The sequence below is a fragment of the Canis lupus genome, chromosome 4 (genome assembly GCF_048164855.1).
Source record: "Canis lupus baileyi chromosome 4, mCanLup2.hap1, whole genome shotgun sequence".
Lineage (NCBI taxonomy): Eukaryota > Metazoa > Chordata > Mammalia > Carnivora > Canidae > Canis > Canis lupus.
The window spans coordinates 37490033-37508627 of NC_132841.1; the positions used below are offsets into that span (position 1 = coordinate 37490033).

At 52.2% G+C, this 18595-nt stretch overlaps 2 protein-coding genes across 16 annotated transcripts in view; one reads left to right on the forward strand and one right to left on the reverse strand.

The window, feature by feature from the left end:
* Window positions 1-18595, forward strand: part of RNF44 (ring finger protein 44) — a 35445-nt gene that overhangs the window by 1242 nt on the left and 15608 nt on the right. For 2 of the 12 annotated variants that reach the window (XR_012029729.1, XR_012029725.1), the window contains exons 2-10: window positions 10118-10269; window positions 10445-10661; window positions 11078-11245; window positions 11635-11808; window positions 11911-12072; window positions 12156-12280; window positions 12596-12683; window positions 12774-12895; window positions 13038-13137. Coding sequence is in view for 2 of the 12 variants with exons in the window: in XM_072824063.1 (XP_072680164.1) it covers window positions 10163-10269; window positions 10445-10661; window positions 11078-11245; window positions 11635-11808; window positions 11911-12072; window positions 12156-12280; window positions 12596-12683; window positions 12774-12895; window positions 13038-13137; window positions 13311-13373 (1326 nt within the window). In the remaining 10 variants the exon portion in view is untranslated. Of the gene's footprint in view, window positions 1-3959; window positions 4880-4931; window positions 5667-6103; window positions 6227-10117; window positions 10270-10444; window positions 10662-11077; window positions 11246-11634; window positions 11809-11910; window positions 12073-12155; window positions 12281-12595; window positions 12684-12773; window positions 12896-13037; window positions 13138-13310; window positions 15763-18595 lie in introns of those variants that run through there. The other 10 variants (XR_012029727.1, XR_012029731.1, XR_012029728.1 and 7 more) reach the window with 10 other exon arrangements.
* The window catches only part of FAF2 (Fas associated factor family member 2), a 91700-nt gene continuing 87238 nt past the window's right edge, over window positions 14134-18595 (reverse strand). For all 4 annotated transcript variants that reach the window (XR_012029736.1, XR_012029739.1, XR_012029737.1 and 1 more), the window contains 2 exons: window positions 16485-16657; window positions 14134-15098 (listed from right to left, as the gene is read on the reverse strand). The gene's annotated coding sequence lies outside the window, so the exon portion shown is untranslated. The remainder of the gene's footprint in view (window positions 15099-16484; window positions 16658-18595) is intronic.

The window sequence follows — 18595 nt, forward strand, 5'->3', positions numbered from 1 at the left end:
GCAAAGCTCACTCGCACATTCAAGAGCAGACCCAGACCCAGAAAGTTGGGCAGGTACCGCAAGAGATGCACACATAGTAAGAGCTACAGTTGACTCACTGAGGTAGACGTTGTCACCTCCGTTTTACACCTGGCCAAACTGAGCCTCAAAAAGGTGGTGACTTCCTCAAAATCACAGAGCCAGTAAGAGGTAGAGCTGGGTTTCAGGCCCAGACAGGTTAGGCTCTCTAACCATCATTGTGTGCTTGTCCTCACTAGCCTATAGGAGGTAACAGTGGTGCAAACTAAGTGCTCAGTAAATATCATGTGTCACTAGTGTTATTGCCCTAATTTTACAGGTAAGACTAAAGTGGAGGGAAGCCAAATAACTGACCCAAGTCAGAACTAAAGTACCACTGACCTGAGCCCCAGGCCCTTGAACACCTTTATAGATGCCCCACCCTACCCCCTTATGCATAAACACAGTTCTTTCAGGCATGCCCTGAGAAAGGACTTGGCAGGGAGCCCATCAACCCCCACACTGGGATGTGAGGCTCTGGGCTCAGGTCTGCAATGCTCTGTGGTAGCTAGGAGGTCTGAGTCCTGAACTGGCTCTGCCAGGCTGTGCTGTGTCTCTGGGTGATCCCTCAGTCTGTATTCCGCAAGCTCCACCTGGGAAGGCTACTTAGCCTTGTGTCTGGAGGACAGTTTGAGGGGTCCTAGAAGAAAGGAGTAGGGTGCTTCCTGACCCTGAGGGAGGAATGGAGGCAGCCAGCAGTCCCAAGTTCTTGGGTAGAGCAGGGAGGGGGCAGGGCCCCAGCAGGAATCCATGATCTTAATCCCTATCCTGCCAAAGTGGAATCCCTCCCACCTGAAGAGGAGATTTGGGGATGGAAGCTGGAATGCAACATCCAGTGCTTTGCACTTGGAGGGACCAGGGTTTGAATCCTCTGCTGCTCATCCACCAGTCCTTGAGCCTCCGTGGTCTACTCTTGCCTTGGAATATCTGTCCTTTTGATTATTGAGCAACCCTTGGGGACTCTGTTTTGACATTTGTGACGCATGAACCAAACTTAATGTTAGATTAGAATGTGATACCTGGTTTGCCCATTGATTATTGAGTCATACCCCCTCATACATTTCCTCATCTTTAAAATACTGGCACCTAACTCTTAGGTCATTGGGAGGATCAGTGAGACAATCAGGAGTGGGCCTGCTTACACTCTGCAGGAGACCCTAGAGCCCTAATTTCTCCACAGAACCTCACTGCAGATGTGTGGATAAGAGTGAGCCACCCCCAACTGTGGCTTCCGGAGCCCACTGGGTCACACTTCTGGGATCTTAGGCAAGGAGAGGCACTTCCTGAACCACTTTCCTCATCTGTGAGATGAAAACAGAAGCTGTCTTCAAGTGGCAGGGGAGAAGTAGGGTGGAGTGATGAGAATGAGGCACACAGCAGGTGTGCAGGCCACATCACCACATTGGGATTCCAAAGCAAAAAAGACCTACTGGTAAACCTGAGGGGATTCACAGGAAAGCCCAGACTTCTGGCTTATCTTGAAAACCTGGGGAAATTGGGCCTCCTTCCCACTTGTTTCAGAGTGATTCTGCATGTGCCCAGGAAGGTTTTTCAGATCAGGAGATATGTTACTGGCCTCTGGCCCTGGGGGAACCCTGAGGGGCTGTGAGTATTTGCTCAAGGTCTCCCAGGGGAGTAAGCCAGAAGGTCATGCATGCGGAGGACAGGTCAGGGATTTCCTGGCCCTGTAGAATCAGAGGTGAGAGTCAAACTCAGAGCCTCTTCCTTAGGCATCTGCCATCCAGTGTGAGCCAGAGCCTGCTGGGAGGAGAGGGGGGGAACAGTCCCTTGGAGATAGTTTCTGCTGTCCCAATGCAGTGTGGTAATAGTCCTGCTGTGCATTAAGGAACTCAGAGCAGCTGACTGCCAGAAGACAGGTCAGGGAGGCTTTGAGGAGGCAGTCTTAGAGCTGAACCCCAAAGGCTGAGCAGAGTTTTGCCAGGGGTAATGGGTGGTAAGGATGTTTTAATTAGAGTTGTACAGTCAGAACTTTGGTGGCTTCGAAGTACATGACTTGATTGTGGCTGAAGACTTGCATTCTGAGGGTGTGTGAGTGGTAAGGTATTCTCACTGTGGCCTTGGGCAAGTACTTGATTCTTTAAGCCTCAGATGTCACACATAAAATGAGGCATTATTCCAGTGAAGGCTAGATGACAGTGCACTTAAAAATTCTGAATAAAAAAAAAAAATCTGAATCCCCTTAGACTAGACAGGAGTAATGGAGTAAGACATAAAGTGAAATGACTGTGGCAGGGCTCTGTACAAATTAGATGGTATGAAGTGAAGGTTGGGGTACGTCTAGGACTGAGTTAAGAGATGGGGAAGTTCAGTACAAGCTAGAGATCTCCGAGCTTCCTTTAAGAGGTAAGAGGGAACAGGGATCCCTGGGTGGCGCAGCGGTTCGGCGCCTGCCTTTGGCCCAGGGCGCGATCCTGGAGACCCGGGATCGAGTCCCACGTCGGGCTCCCGGTGCATGGAGCCTGCTTCTCCCTCTGCCTATGTCTCTGCCTCTCTCTCTCTCTCTGTGACTATCATAAAAAAAAAAAAAAAAAAGAGGTAAGAGGGAACAGAGCCCCAAAGGACAGAGAAGAGAAATAGGTTGGTAGAAAGGAAGAGAGAGTGCATCTCAGGCAGGCCATCCAGCTAAGCACAGGCAGGAAGGTGTCAGGCAGGGAAGGCCAGTGGGTGCACCATCATGGTTGTGGGAGAAGGACTGGGGAGAGGTGAGCCTGGAAGGCTGGGGGGAGCTTGTTAAGCACAGCTCCAGAGGCAGGCAGTAGGGAGCCGCTGCAGGTTCTGTCCCTACACAGGCAAGCAGGGGGTGGTCTTAACAACATAGCACCTTCCAACGAAGAGAAGATTTTCTAACTTCTTTTACAAGGTGGGAAAAATAAAAGGTCAGAAGTGAGAGCCAGTGAAAGGGGGTTGGCTAGAGAAAGGCATTACCCTGTACTTCCCCATTCGTTCTCATGCACACATAGTGTTTAACCCATGGATAGAGGTAGGCAGGTAACACCTGCAGTACTGCATCCTGAACTTGATCTCCTGTGCTTAGATATCTGCAAACTGCCCTTGGGTACCATCTGCAGTCATTGCATTGCTGGCTGCACACTCACCATGCAGTAACAGATTGTTGCTGGTCTAAACAACACTTGGATGAATATCTCTGCTCCCTAGACTTCTGGATTGTTTCCATTGGATACTTTTCCTGAAGGGGAACTTCTGACTTTAAGGGAACAGAAGTTTTTATGCCTTAGATTTAAAATGCTCATACTTTTTAACAGTAAATTTCTTTAGAATTTTCTATAGGTTATATGGTATGGTTTTTTGTTTTTTTTTTTCTCTCTCTCTCTCTTTTTTTTTAACCTTGATAGGTGTACTCTTTAACCCCTATCCCTTACTTCACCCATGCCTCCACCCAGATTGTACAGGGTATGGGTTGGTTGGTTTTGTTTTGTTTTAAGATTTATTTATCTTAGAGCTTGGAGGGGAGGGCAGATGAGAGTGTCTTAAGCAGACTCCATACTGAGCATGGACCCTGACGCAGGGCTCAATCTCACAACTCTTGAGATCAAGACCTGAGTTGAAACCAAGAGTTGGAGGCTTAACTGTGCCATCCAGGCACTCCGGTATAGGATTTTTTAAAAAGAGCAAATGTACACAAGCATATACAATAAAAAGTCTATCCAGTCCAGTTCTCCCTAAGGACAATTGTTAGTTTCCTGTATATCCTTCCAGAAATATTCTGTGCAGATACTGTATATACCCAGTTTTCAGAAAAATAGATACATATTACACTCTGTTCAGCAAATTGCTTTTTTTATTCTTAAATTTGGGGTTATGAAGTACACCAAAGCAGCACAGAAAATGACACCACACACACACACACACACACACACACCCTGTAGCCCTATACACAGGTTTAACAAATGTTATGTAACATTTTGCGCTGGCATCTTGTTTAAGGAAGTAACCCTATGTCAGTGCAGCCCCATGCAGAGGAGTCCAGTTTATTGAGTATATGCACACATTCTTTTCGGCCGTGCCCAGCTCTTGGATATTTAGAGTATTACTGACTTTTTTCCTTAAATAATCGATGCGGAGGTAATACTCCACTTTGTATGATGCTGGCCCAGTGTTAAGGCCAAGGAGAACGAAGCTCAGCTGTTCAGCCACACTTTCTAACTGTGTGACCTAGGGTGAGTGACCCCTTTGATCCTCTTTACCCATCTGTAAAATGCAGTAATCCCTCCATCTCATCGCTGCTGGGAGGAGTACAGGAGTAGGTAACCGAAGACTTCATTAAGCTTAGTTCGCCAATACCCTTAAACAGGTTACCCTCCACAAGGGAGGCCAAGCTTTCCTGGCCACGCGCCGAGAGCTATTAGAGCGGCGGACAACTGCAGCTCGGGCTTAAAACTGTTCCCCGCCCCTTTCCCGGGCCACGCTGGGGGCGGGGCGGTTAAGTGTCTCTGTGACGTCAGCGCACGCAAGACCAATCCCCCTGCCTGGCAGGCGTTAGCTGCTTTGCATGGGCTGCCCGCTATTGGTTCGTTGGGCAACCCAGGCCCTCCCAGCTTTTTAAAGCTGCCGCGTAGTATAAACAAGGAGATGCACAGCGGCCAGGCCATGATGTCATCGCGGCGCGGTAGCTCTTGGGGCTGACGTCATCTCCGGGGAGGTTGCCGACCCAAGGCTGTTAGAGCCTTCCTAACCCAGTTGGGCTGGCTTAAGAGGCCGCTCCTGCCCCGTCGAAGGCCAGTCCCATTGCACTTCAGTGTCCCTGGCGGCGCCCCGTCCCCGAAGAGAAGACCATGACACAGTAAGTCCGGGTTGCGGCTCTCCTAGGGGAGCCCATTTCTCCGGCAGGGAAACTGAGCCTCAGAGGCGCGAGTGGTTCGCGAGTTTGCATAGCGAGTTCGAGTTGCAGCCGGTTGGCCTTGGCCACCCCGGGGTCTCCCATCTTTAGCTCAGGCCATGTGGCCCCGCCCCTTGCTTGTGATGACTGCGGTCACTTTAAGTGCGAAGGTGGGGGCAAGAAGGTTTTAAAAGAAAATCTGCCTTCCAAGATGGCTTCCCATTAGTCACGTGCCGAGTCGCGGGGAGTGATTGGCTCCCACAGCCCTCGCGGGGCGGAGCTCTTGGCAGGGCTGCCGCGGGCAGTGGCCCGCTACTGTTTGCCGGAACCTCCCGGCGCGTCCCCGCGAGTCCCCCTCCCGCCCGACGCGCGACCCCGCCGCTTCGAATGTTGTGAATCAAATGTGGGATTTGTTACATTCCGCTGCCGCCGCGGACAGTTCTTAAAGGGCCAGCCGCCTGCAGCTGCGCAAAACCCGGCTGCGTCCTGCGCCGCCTCCCGCTCCCGGAGGGCCTGGGCTGAGAGAGGCAGACCGCGCGTGGGCCTCGCGAGGCAGACGCCGGCGGACCGACAACAAAGAGAGGGCTCCGGAAGGAGCTGGACTGCCCCCGGACCGGGGGGTGGGGAGGGGAGCACATTGTTCCGCAGGGCGGGGGCTCTTAAAGGGTCCAGGCAGCCCCCCTCCCCACTGCCCAGCTTGGCCGTCCTAGATCGGGAACAAAGGAGCCAACGTGTGGCCTGGCGGCCGAAGGTGAGTAGGGGCCAGAGCTCCAACTCCCTATTTCCGCATCCTTGGAACTCCTGTCTCCCTCCCCTGGGACTGGGGGCTGTGATCCAGCTGGCTCCGCAGGGGTTAATCACGGGCGGTCTAGCGTGGGGACGGCGAGACCTCTAGAATCAGGGAGATCAAGGAGGTTCCCCCCAACCCCCCAAGCCCAGGTTGAGTCTCCCTTCTCCGGAGGCTCAGTGCTGCGGTTGGAGAGGAAGGAGCCGCCCCCTCCCCCTGCCGCCGCCACTTCCTTTGTTGTTGCTTTTGTCTCACGCCGAGCACATGGTCCGGGATCCTCGGCTCTTAAAGTCACAGCGCTCTGGCCCCAACGCCGCAGTCTGGACTCCCGCCCCCCCCCCCCCCGCTTGTTCTTCCGAGTGCGGTACAAAGGAGTGAGAGGGGGACGTGGGGGTGTCTGCACCTCGGCCCCCTTCCCGGGGAGGGGTGGCCGACGAAGCTCCCCAGAGCCCCGCAACCTGAGCCTGGCCCGCGTTGAGGAGGGACTGGTCCCTCAGGAACACTGGTTTCCAACCCCTGCTAAGGTGACCACCTGGTTTCTTGCGTTTGTTTCTTCTGGCTTTATTTGGGCCTTCTAGGAAGGAGAGGTTTCCACCCCCATTTCACAGCTGTGAAAACTGAGGCTCACAGAAACGGAGAGATTTCCTTGACCAAGGTCACCTAGGGAGCCTGGGCTGACCAGGAACTACTAGTTCCGGGGCTGATGGTCCTGCCCTCAACTACCTCCAGGTAGCACGCTGGCCTACCCGGCAGTGGTGGCCTAGTCTGCCCTTTGTGGGGGTCGGGGCTTCTCATCCTGCCTGAATCTACTCAGGCTCTCAGGCAAACATACCCTTGGGGCAAATGACCGGGCAGGGGTTCCCTAGACTAAGACTGAGATAGTGGCATGGGGCACTGGAAGTAGGGAGTTGGCTGCCTCCTGGAAAAAGGGGTGGATGCAAAGTGTGGTGCCTGCTTCCAGGCAAGATTGGATTTAAGGATGGGACCCTGAAGACCCATTTACCCAGACCTCCTTGGAAGCACAATACAGAGGACTATGGAAAGGCAGAGAAATTGGGGGTGGTCACCTTTGCAGTTTGACCTTGAGCAAGTTGCTTGCTCCAAGTCTGGGCCTCGTTAGCTTTTCCACAATAGGGTTAGTCATAAGTGCCTGAAACAGAAAACTCTCGATCCCCTTTGGGGACTGGAATTAGTTGGGATTAGGTGGTCATTGGGGTTGCTGATGCTAATGAGAGTCAGGGATTAGGGGAATCTGGGCCTAGGTGGCAGCCAGGCAGGACAAGTTCTGGCTTTGTGGGCTAGAGCAAGTTACTTCCTTTCTCTGGGTCTCAGTTTCCTCAACTGTGAAGTGGGTGTGTCCCTTCTGTGCAACCTCTGTTCTTACTACGACTTCCGAGAACCAGGGATCCCTCGGTTGCCAGCTCGGGTTTTCCCCTATGGGGGCATATTTCCCAACTTTCTCTTGCAGAGCTTGAAGTGGTACCTGACTTGTGTTTGTGGGGGCTAGAGTGGGGGTTCCGCATCCTTGGAATTCCTGTCTCCCTCCCCTGGGACTGGGGGCTGTGATCCAGCTGGCTCTGCAGGGGTTAATCACGGGCAGTGCTTAATGTCTAATGGTGATCACTCACACCCACGTTTTGTAAATCACCTCTGCCTTTGAGCAGTCTTTCCAGTCCACTGGGAGGTGGTTACTTGGCTATTCCCATTTTACAGGTGAAGAGGCTGAGGCTCAGAGAGGGGGAGTGATGTGCCCAGTCCTAAGTCTAGAGACTCTGGCCAGAATTGGGGTATCATGTGTTAAGAATGCAAGGGTTGACACTTTTCAACTTTGGCACCATCATCTATGGCTAGAAGCCCTTTGGTCTGCTGGTTTGGTTTCTCAGCTCCTTGCCACATCCCTTTCCTGAGGAATGGGTGTTTTTGAAGGGGCTGGCCAGAGCAGAATCCCTTGTGCCTGGGCCTCTGTGGCATCCTCACCCCCCAGACTTCAGCAAGGCAGCCTGGCACAGGAGGAGCCACTGAAGCCACTGCCTGGGTTGTGTCCCAGTGCACTCACAGCTCTAGCTGACAGACCTTAGACCTCAGTGTCCTTACTTCTGAGGGTTGCTGTGAGGACCCAAGGTGGCACTGAGAGGTATCATAGTTATTACTATTCAAATTCTGACCCTCAGTGTCCTTACTTCTGAGGGTTGCTGTGAGGACCCAAGGTGGCACTGAGAGGTATCATAGTTATTACTATTCAAATTCTTCATCAGCAGGACTATGGTCTCTCAGGATCTCTGAGGTTAGAGCAGTGGGGCCCAAATTTGGCAGTAGAAACTGCTGGGGATTTGGTAGAATATCTAGATGCCCCTGTTCTCCAGCCCTTCAAAGACTGTGACCCAGGTCTGGAGTGGCCTAGGAGTCTGTTGTTGGAGATATTTAGGGGTTTACTCTGAATCTTTCTTGGCCTTTGTTTGCTAGGCTGGATTGTCAGCAAGAATAGGAAGGCTGTGGGTGTACACATGTGCATAAGGATGTGTACCAGGGGTTACAAACCTAGTCACCTACGATGGGCAGGTAGTGAATGGGCCTGGGGTGGCCTGGAGGGAAAGCTCATGCTCCAATGAGGGGAACCAAGCAGAAATGAGGATCTAGTGGGACCACATTTTCTGCTTTTCTTTCCTCTCAACAAAAGGCCAGATTTTTATGTAATCTCCCAGTTTTTAATCATGGGCACCAACTTCACTGCTGCCAAACTGTGTGTGATTGGCTCTCAAGTGTACATTTATCACATAGGTGCTGGACACAAGCTGGTCACTGGGCCCTGCCTACTCTTCTGCCAAGTGCCAGAGGCCAAGTTAGAAGAAGTGTGAATTCCACTCTTACACTTCTGGCTGTGGCCAGCCAGGCACTGCCCTATTAAGTGAAGAGCTTCCCCTGCAGGCTGGTTTATGAGAGTTAGGGCCCAGGCTTGTAAAGCTGAGCACAGAGGAAGTCTTCTTGCCACTGTTGGCAGGAAGGAACAAGGTGTTGAGGGTACGGTACACTGGGTCCCTAGCTGTGTTAGTGGGCAGGTAGTACTCAAAGCTGGGTGTCATAGTTGCAGAAGGGGTGGACAGAGGAGGCCTCCCTGTGGCAGAAACAGCAAAGGGCTGGTCCTATTTGATACACCTTTCAGCTTTGCAGGACCTGACAGGTTCCAGAGTTTTCTCTGCCAGGACCTCATCCCAACCTCTGGAGTTAGTAAATGGTCCCCCCCCCCCAACAACTTATCCCACCTGGACCCCCAGCTCCTACCTGAGGGAAGAGACCCACCCCACCCCTGTCCCTCTCAGCTTCCTCCTTGAGGTTCTTGCTTCCCCTTTTTTCTCAGCAAGCCCCACTTGGGGGCTGTGTTAGGCCCCCAGAGCAAGGCCTGGCTGTATGCCAGACCTACCCATCCACCAGTGGCCGCTACCTTCATCCCCTCCTGTGAAGCTCTTATTCTGGAACCCTTCCTGCTGGCAGCAGAGTGCAGTAAGAGGCTGTGGCCAGCTCACCTCCCGCTTTGACACTTGGGCAAGTCCTTTCAATCTCTTTGAGCCTCAGTTTTCTCTTCTGTGAAAGGGAGCTAACATTGCCTTCCTTGAAGAGTAGATCAAGTCACGTGTGGATAGGTACTTATGGGAGCTTGTTATGAAAAGAAAGCAAATTGACTTGAATTGGGAGCCACCGAGGACAGGAACCGGCTTGGAACCTCTTACCTGGCAATAGTGCAAAGAGAAGGCTTAATTAGAATCCCCCCCCCTCCCCGGGGGGCAGCCCGGGTAGCTCAGCGGTTTAGTGCCGCTTTCAGCCCAGGGCCTGATCCTGGAGACTCAGGATCAAGTCCCACGTCAGGCTCCCTACATGGAGCCTGCTTCTCCCTCCCTCGGCCTGTGTCTCTGCCTGCCCCCGCCCCCCCCCCCCCCCCCCCGCTCTCTCTCTCTGTCTCATAAATAAGTAAAATCTTAAAAAAAAAAAAAAAAAAAAAGAATCCCCCCTGAGCTGACCCAATGGAAGGGAGGAAACTGGAGTGCCCTTCCAGGAACTACCAGCTTCCTGGAGGTTGAGGTTGAAGTTACAGCTTTGGGGACCCCACCCTGAGGGAACTTACTGGAGCCACCTGGCCTGGAAAGCATGCCAGCCAGCCTCCTGACTCACCACAACCCTGAAGAGGAACTTGACCCCATTTCATAGAGTAGGAAACTGAGGCCTGAACTCCCTGTCCCTGATTATCAGTGCCAAGAAGGCCAGACCCAGAGTGCACGCTGTACCTGGAGCACAGGGGTGTGGTGGACATCAGTAGCTTCTGGAATTAGACCCCTGAGGTTTGATTCTGTCTCCGTAGTCCCTGATGGGGCAAGTGATTGGACTTCTGTGTGCCTCAGTTTGTCTATCTGTTTGCCTCCTAGGGTTGTGAGCCCTGGCCCAGCCCCTCCACCCCACTGCCACCCCTGATGCGACCATGGGCTCTGGCAGTGACTAGGTGGCCACCCTCTGCCCCTGTGGGTCAGCGGCGATTCTCTGTAGGACCTGGCAGTACCCCGGGCCAGCTCCGGGGAAGGTAGGAAGGAACCTCCTAGTCCTACATAGCTTAGAGCCTGGTGCTGGGCTGATGGCCTGGGTTGTGGCCTAGGGGCCAGGGGTGGCAGGGCACAGGACCCTGAGCTGTCTTCCTTCCCTAGTGGGTAGTGACCTTGGTTTCTCTCCATGCTCTCTGAATGAGTGGCTCCCCTCAGTCCTACTGGGGCCTCCTCTCTGTGGTGCAGCCCCAGCCGCGAGGGCCCCCTGGCCAGCCTGCCTGCCCAGGATGAGCGCTTACCCTCCCAGCAGCCACTACCCCGGCCACACCTCCCTGTAGAGGAGCACCGAGCCTCGGCTCCTGCCGGCAGGAGCCCCCGAATGCTGCACCCAGCCTCCCAACAGAGCCCGTTCATGGTTGATCTCCACGAGCAGGTAGGCAGAGCACCCATCACCTTTGTTTCCCACCCTGTTGGCCCCTCCCCACCAGCCTCTGGCAAGCCTGAGGTAGCAGAATCCTGACTTCATCTTGCTTATTAACTCATTGCATGTTCATCAAGGCATTTTAGCCCTGTTTTACGGGTTGGCAAATTGAGGCGCAGAGAAGGGAAGGGCATTCCTTGGAACTAACTATACAGTGGATGAGTGGTAGAGCTGGAAGCCCCTCCCAAGTTCCCAGAGGGTTCTTTCTGCCCTCTAGGGCTTGGGGCAGGGGTACAGCCAGGTCTGTACCTAGGTAGGCCCCAGCTAGGGAAGGGAAGGGAGGTGACCCAGCAGGACTTTCTCATTTGGGGACAGCAGCATGGCCCATTTTTCCTCCCTACACTTCTTGGGTTTCTTTCCACCCACAGGTGCACCAGGGACCCGTCCCTCTGTCCTACACAGTCACCACGGTGACAACCCAAGGCTTCCCCTTGCCTACAGGCCAACACATCCCTGGCTGCAGTGCCCAGCAGCTCCCAGCATGCTCCGTGATGTTCAGTGGGCAGCACTACCCCCTCTGCTGCCTCCCACCCCCGGTGAGTGTGTGCCTTCACCTCCTGCCCTATCTCTACTTGAAAACCCCAGACACAGGCCAGCAGCAGAAGCAAGCTGAGCTTATGACACCCATCCAGGCTGTGAGAGTGAGAGCACTTACCCAGCTCCACGCCTCAACCCTGCCCAGAAACGCATGTGTGTATTAACAGATAGTGAGAGGGCACCTCGGTTCATGGACCTTCCTGCACCCCAGTGCCTGCCTATGGTTTGGAATTGTAACTGTGGGCCTTAGGACTGTAGTGTCCTGACTGGGTGGCCTCTGGCAAGAATAGGGGGGTCCAGAGGGCATGGAATGGCCCCTGGCCCTTAGCACAAGCATAGGCAGAGCCTAGAACACTATACAGCCCCCACCCCCTCCCTCTCTTGGCAGCTGATCCAGGCGTGTACCATGCAGCAGCTCCCCGTGCCCTATCAGGCCTACCCCCACCTCATCTCCAGTGACCACTACATCCTGCACCCCCCACCACCAGCCCCACACCCCCAGCCTGCCCACATGGCACCTCTTGGGCAGTTTGTATCGCTGCAGGCCCAGCACCCACGTATGGTGAGTCTGGGCAATGGGTTTGATGGTATAGGGGATGGCATGGTGGGGGGGCAGGGTTTCCCTCATTACTGATTTTGGCTGGCCCACCCCTGCTTCTTCCAGCCCCTGCAGCGGCTTGACAACGATGTGGACCTGCGGGGGGACCAGCACCCCCTGGGGAGCTTCACCTACTCCACCTCTGCCCCAGGCCCAGCCCTGTCCCCATCTGTGCCCCTGCACTACCTGCCCCATGATCCACTGCACCAGGAGCTATCCTTTGGTGTGGTAAGTACGGACCCCACCCAGACCCTAGGGTGATCAGGAGACAGGCCCACTGGGCTGACCTGCACCTGGTACCCCTCTCGTAGCCATATTCCCACATGATGCCACGGAGACTGAGCACCCAGAGATACCGCCTGCAACAGCCACTGCCCCCGCCACCCCCACCGCCACCCCCGCCACCGTATTACCCCAGCTTCCTGCCCTACTTTCTGTAAGTACCAGCACATCTGCCCCAGAGCCACGTGCTCTGGTTTCCTGGGACTTCCATTTGGACTCCAACAGAGCCCCACACGGTGCCTGGGGCCTCTAAAGCCATCTGGCATCCCTACCAAACCACATGTACTCAACACTCATGAGCTGGGTTTCTCACCTTCCTACAATGCCTTGGGACAAACACTGGAGTCCCTGGTGTGAACGGTGCAGAGCTCTGGGCTTTGTTTCATGGAGGGAGACGGGAACAGCTCTGCACCCCCTACACCTACTGACCTTGACCCTGGGCCCCCCACACCTGTCTCCCCTCCCCTAGCTCGATGCTGCCAATGTCACCAACAGCAATGGGGCCCACCATCAGCCTGGATCTCGATGTGGATGACGTGGAGATGGAGAACTATGAGGTCCCGTGGAGCACTGTCCTGGGAGGTGGGAGCTTAGGGGACCTCAGGCCCTGAGCATTCAATGACCCTCCCCCTCCTGCCCGTATCCAGGCCCTCCTGAACCTGGCAGAGCGACTAGGAGATGCCAAGCCTCGAGGCCTCACCAAAGCGGACATTGAGCAGCTCCCATCATACCGCTTTAACCCAGACAGCCATCAGTCAGAGCAGACACTGTGAGTACTATTCCCTCATCTGCCCCTCTGTGAGCACAGGCGGCTGCAGGGGCCCCCTTCCTCCAGGGGTTTTGTGCTGTGCGATGAGCCTCCCCCCTCCCCTGCCATCATTGTGGAGGTGACACTCTATACTCTCTCTCAGGTGTGTTGTCTGCTTCAGTGACTTTGAGGCACGGCAGCTGCTGCGAGTCCTCCCCTGCAACCACGAGTTCCACACCAAGTGTGTCGACAAGTGGTTAAAGGTAACGCATGATTCCATTATGTGGGGGTGGGGGGTGGTAGACCTTGGAGGGTTTCCCTTCTTGTCAGCTAGAAGTCCAGGCTCTGTTCATGGGTCAAGTCCCAGAAGCAGAATAGACCCAGCTGGGGTGGAGGACAGACAAGAGTGAAGCCTGATGTGTGGCTGCTCCCCCAGGCCAACCGGACGTGTCCCATTTGCCGGGCCGACGCCTCCGAGGTGCCCAGGGAGGCTGAATGAGGCCCACAGCCGCCCAGGATAACCCTGCCCGAAGCTCTGGAAGCTCGGGTTGGGGGTACCTGGGGAGGACGGGGAGGGAGTGGCCCAGGCCTGCCCCGTCATTCCCGCCTGCATCTCCAGAGCTGGTGCCAGGGTCAGCCCCGAGAGAAGCCCCTGCAATAAGCCCCTGCATTTGCCAAGCTCCAAAGACTCCTGCCCCGATCTGCCTGCCAGTCTGCCCGCCACGGAGCTGCCTGACTGTCCCTAACTCAGTCTCCCTCCTGTTTGCCCTTGAATTCGTCTCCTTTTCCTGCCAGCCCTGGGAGCCAGGGGTCCGTCCGTCCCCCCCTACCGCCACCCCCCAGTGCAGCTGGGGGAGATCCTCAGCCCCAGGATGGGCAAAGGGGACTCCATCCTGGGTTGCCTGGTCTCTTGCACTGAAATGGTATGCCGTCTGACTGGATGGCACTGACAGGTGTGCAGACAGAGAGTGGCATGAGGCCATTTCCTGAGCCCCAGACCTGAGTCCAGGAGCCTTGATCTCAGACAGACTCAGATAGCCAGCCTTACCCAGGCTTCTGTGAGGGTTGGTCCCCTCAAGGACCCTCACCCCAGTCACAACATTCCAGCCCCACCCCCAGGCTGGAGGATATCAGAGCCAGCCTCCTCAGTATATGGGGAACTGGCCCTGAGCTGGGGTGGCATGTATCCTGAGGGGGCCCAGGCCATGCAGGGGAGAGTGACCTCCTTTGTTCCTGGTGGCCACCCCTCCCTGGCAGTGAAAGGGGGCCAGACACACACCCTGTCTCCCCTCTCTGTTGTTTTGCATGAACGTGAAGAGCAGCAGTTTTTGTTTATTCATTTGGCCGAAAATCGCGTGTAGGATTTGGGAGTGTGGATTTTTAAATAATTTGTTTCCTTTTGGTTTAATGGGGGATATAGGGACCAACCAGGACCAAGTGCCCAGGTCTGGTGGTGCCGCCTGGTCTACATGCATGTGTGCGGCTGGGGCTGGGCTGGGCGGTTGGCAGTCATGGGTGGGGTTGGGGGGTGGTCTGTGCTCAGCTGATAACTGCCATGCACTGTACTGCACACGTCCCCAGAGCCTACCGGGACCGTACGCTTTTCAGGGCATTTCTCCCTCCAGCCAGGGCCCATCTCCCACCTGACTGGGTGAGTCTCCTCCAAGGAAGTCCCAGGAGGACAGGGACCAGGGAGGGCGTGGACCCCACATCTAGGGGCCCCCTCCCAGCCTGAGCCCTGCCCTCCAAGGTCTGGAGGAGGCCCCCATACAGTCTGGCTGAGCTCCCACCCTTTCCTTTCCTGGTCCCATTCCTTTCCTGTCCTACTCCCAGCTGGGGTTGCTGCCCTGAACGAACTGCGTGTGGGGCCGGCACATCCTAGCAGGCAGCCCCTGGCGCCTGCTGCCTCAGGGATGCTCCAACCACCCTCGTTCTCCCTGCAGCGGCCCTGGCTCCCTGCACCCCCTCAGCCTGCCATGGGGCCCCATCACCCTGGCCCCACCCCCGTGGAGAACCCAAAGTCTTACTGTATATAACTCCAGGTGACGTTTCTATATTTATAGCAGTGTTGAAATCCCACGTGTTTTACACAGAAAACCACCCTCTCCAAACCCCTCCCCTTCCCACCCCAACAAAAGGTTTTCAGAATCCTTAAGGTTCCTGGGGCAGGCGGAAACAGGCTCACGGATTGTGTGTCGGCTGCAGCAATGATTCCAACGAGCAGCTATTGGGGGGGAAAACACGACATTTAAAAAAAAATCATTAAAAAAAAGATTTATAAAACAATTATTTAGGATGTTTGTGATTTGCCGACCTTGCTATAGATGCCATGTTACCAATGATTTCCTGTGGTGGGGGCTTGTCATTGTTTACTCTTTTTATTTACCAACTTCTGGCCTAGGCATGACAGTGGGCACCATCCCCCAGCCTTGGCTGGGCCCAGCACCTGTGTTCTGTGTTAGAAAGGTTATATATATATATATATATATATATATATATATATATATATATATATAATTACATATATATATATTAAAATATATGTAATTTGGGGGGCCCTGTTCCTTGCACATTTTACAGTTACCTCATTTTTCCCATGTATGTATTTGAGAAAATGCTAATATATAGAGAAAAAAAATGGTTCTTAAAGCTTAAATGTGTGGTTTTTTTCCATTCCATTGGATTCACATTGGTTTGTAGCATTTAACATAACTAGTATGTTGTATTATATATATGTGTATACTGATTGAAATTTTTAACAGATTTGTACTTTTTTTAAAATGAAAGTTGCTAGTTCTGCTTGACCAAGTAGTGCAATCATTATTTTTTTTAATATTGTTGCTGATTTCAGAGGGATATTCACTAATAAATGTATGATGTATATCAAATATTGCCCAAGCTGCCTTTGGCTACCTGTTCTTTTGGTGGGAAGTGGGGGTAAATGTCAGTCTGAGAGTGGGTAGGGGCTAGGGATGAGGTGGGCAGAAAAGATTGTTCTCTGCTATGATACCTTGAGGGTACCTCCTGATCAAGAGGGTCTGCCAAGCCAGGTTAGTCATGACATTCTGGGCCATGTGCTTCACACTCAAAGTAGGATTCTGTTGGCAAGTGGCAGGATTCCATCAAACTGGTTTTAGGAAAGTGTCACTTATTTTGGTCTGTCACTTAAGTTCTGGATGTAGGTTCTGCCTCAAGCATGACTGGATTGGGCATGGGGATGTTATAAAGAACCAAGATGTCCTTCATTTTACAACTTTGTTTTGAAGGAGCTGCCTCAGTGTGGTATTTTTCTTGGTAGCTCTAGTTTAGTTTCTTGTAGTTTAGCATCTTTCCATGGGAAAACCATTTTTTCCCTGGAATTCTAATGGGATTTTTGGGATGGAGTCTTGTTAGACCCAATTTGGATTGTGGGTGCATCCCCAGGCCATTTACTAGCAGATCAAGGAGCTACACCAGCAGGATTGGCTTGACTTGCATTACATACCCTGCTACCCACAGGCCATACTAAGACTACATGGACTGGAGTCCCTCACCACCAGGCTCAGTGGGAGCTAGGGGCCTGAAAACCACCCAAGGGACTAAGTTGGTGATGCAGTTGCATTTCTCTTACCCATGAGTGTATATGGTACTGCAGAGATACCAGCTGACTTGTTAGCATGTCAAAGCAATATGGTCTGGAGCAGGAGCAGTGGGCTGGGGTCCGGAGACCCAGGACCTGGTATCTGTGTGATGCCACTATCTGTAGCCTTGGTCAAGTCCCTTCTCTTTCAGTCTTTGGATCAACTGCAAAATAAGGGATAATTAGTTGAGTGGCTTCCTAATTGTGTTTCAGAGGAAGTGCTATGGGAGCATAAAGGGAGTCAAGAAGGGCTCTGGGGTTAAGTTAGTTTGGGAAATTCCACACTAAAGGTAACAAAGCCTGTATTGCAGGGCTTCTCTGAGCCCTGGTTATGCTGATGTATGTTATAACCCTCTAGGAATGGATACTGTGAGCAGCACTTCCTACATTTGATTGTTTGGCTACGTGTAATACTCAAGTTGCATTTTCTGGGGCACACTGAAAAGTGCTGATTAGACCAGTGATAGCAACAGAGTTCCCAGGGCCCTAGTCTGAAGACTAGGGAAGTCTTTAAGTTTTTTTTTCAGTATTTAAAAAAAACCTATGGAGGGGTGCCTGGATGGCTCAGTTGGTTGAGTGTCTGCCTTTGGTTCAGGTCATGATCTCTGGGGTCCTGGGATCGAGCCCCAGGTCTCTCTGCTCAGCAAGCAGTCTGCTTCTCCCTCTCCCTCTGCCCCTTACCCTGCTCATGCCCTCTCTCTCACTCTCTCAAGTAAATAAATGAAGTCTTTAAAAAAAAAAAAAAAAAAAAAAACTATGGAAAAGAAGACATAAGCTTATTGATGCAAAAAACAAAACAAAACAAAAAAACAACCCTTGCCCAATTCAACATTCATTTATGATAAAAACTCTCAGCAATCCAGAAATAAGAGGGTAACTTCCTCAACTTGATAAACTAACATCTACAAAAAGCCCAAACTAACATGTAATGGTGTGAAAGACTAGGTGCTTTGCCCTTGAGATTAGAACAAGGCAAGGATGGCTATCTACTCTCATCACTCCTTTTTTTTTTTTTTTTTTTTTAAAAGATTTTATTCATATGGGCAGCCCGGGTGGCTCAGCAGTTTAGCACCGCCTTCAGCCCAGGCTGTGATCCTGGAGACCCCGGATTGAGTCCCACATCAGGCTCCCTGCATGGAGCCTGCTTCTCCCTCTGCCTGTGTCTGTGCCTCTCTCTCTCTGTGTGTGTCTCTCATGAATAAATAAATAAAATGTTAAAAAAAAAAAGATTTTATTCATTCATGAGAGACATGCAGAGACAGGCAGAGGGAGAAGCAGGATCCCCATGGCAGGGAAGCCCAACATGGGACTTGATCCCAGGACCCAGGGATCACGACCTGAGCTGAAGGCAGAGGCTCTACCACTGAGCCACTCAGGTGTCCCGACTCTCACCACTCCTATTCAACAACATATTGGAAGTCTTAGCACAAAAGAAAAGGCAAGAAAAATGAAATAAAATTAAACATAGCAGATTGAAAATTTTCCCTATTTGTAGCTTTGATAACCTATAAATTATCAAAATTCCATGGAGAATTTGAAAATCCCAAGGAATCTACCAAGAAAAACTAGAACTAAATGAATTCATTAGGTCATAGGTTACAAGATGAATATACAAAAATTAATTGTATTCTGTATAGTAGCAATAAATATATGAAAACCAAAATCTAAAACATGCTATATAACCACTCAAAAGAGATGAAATATATCTAACAAGACATGAGATTCACGTGTTGAAAAATTTGACAAAACACTGGATGAAAGAAATCATAGACCTATATAAATAGAGAAACCTGTTCTCAGGCTAGAAGACTCAGCAATAGGTAAAGATGTGATTTCTTCCCATATTGGTCTATGGGTTTAATGCAATCCTATCAAAAATGTTTTTAAAATTGTGAGATGACATTCTTCAAAATTTATATGAAAAGGCAAACAAGTAGCTAAGATAACTTTGAAATAACAATAAAATGAAAAGAATCACCCAACCTGATTTTAAGAGTTATTGTATAGCTTTAAGACAATATGGCAGGGCAGCCCAAGTGGCTCAGCAGTTTAGCGCTGCCTTCAGCCTAGGGTGTGATCTTGGAGACCCCAGATCAAGACCC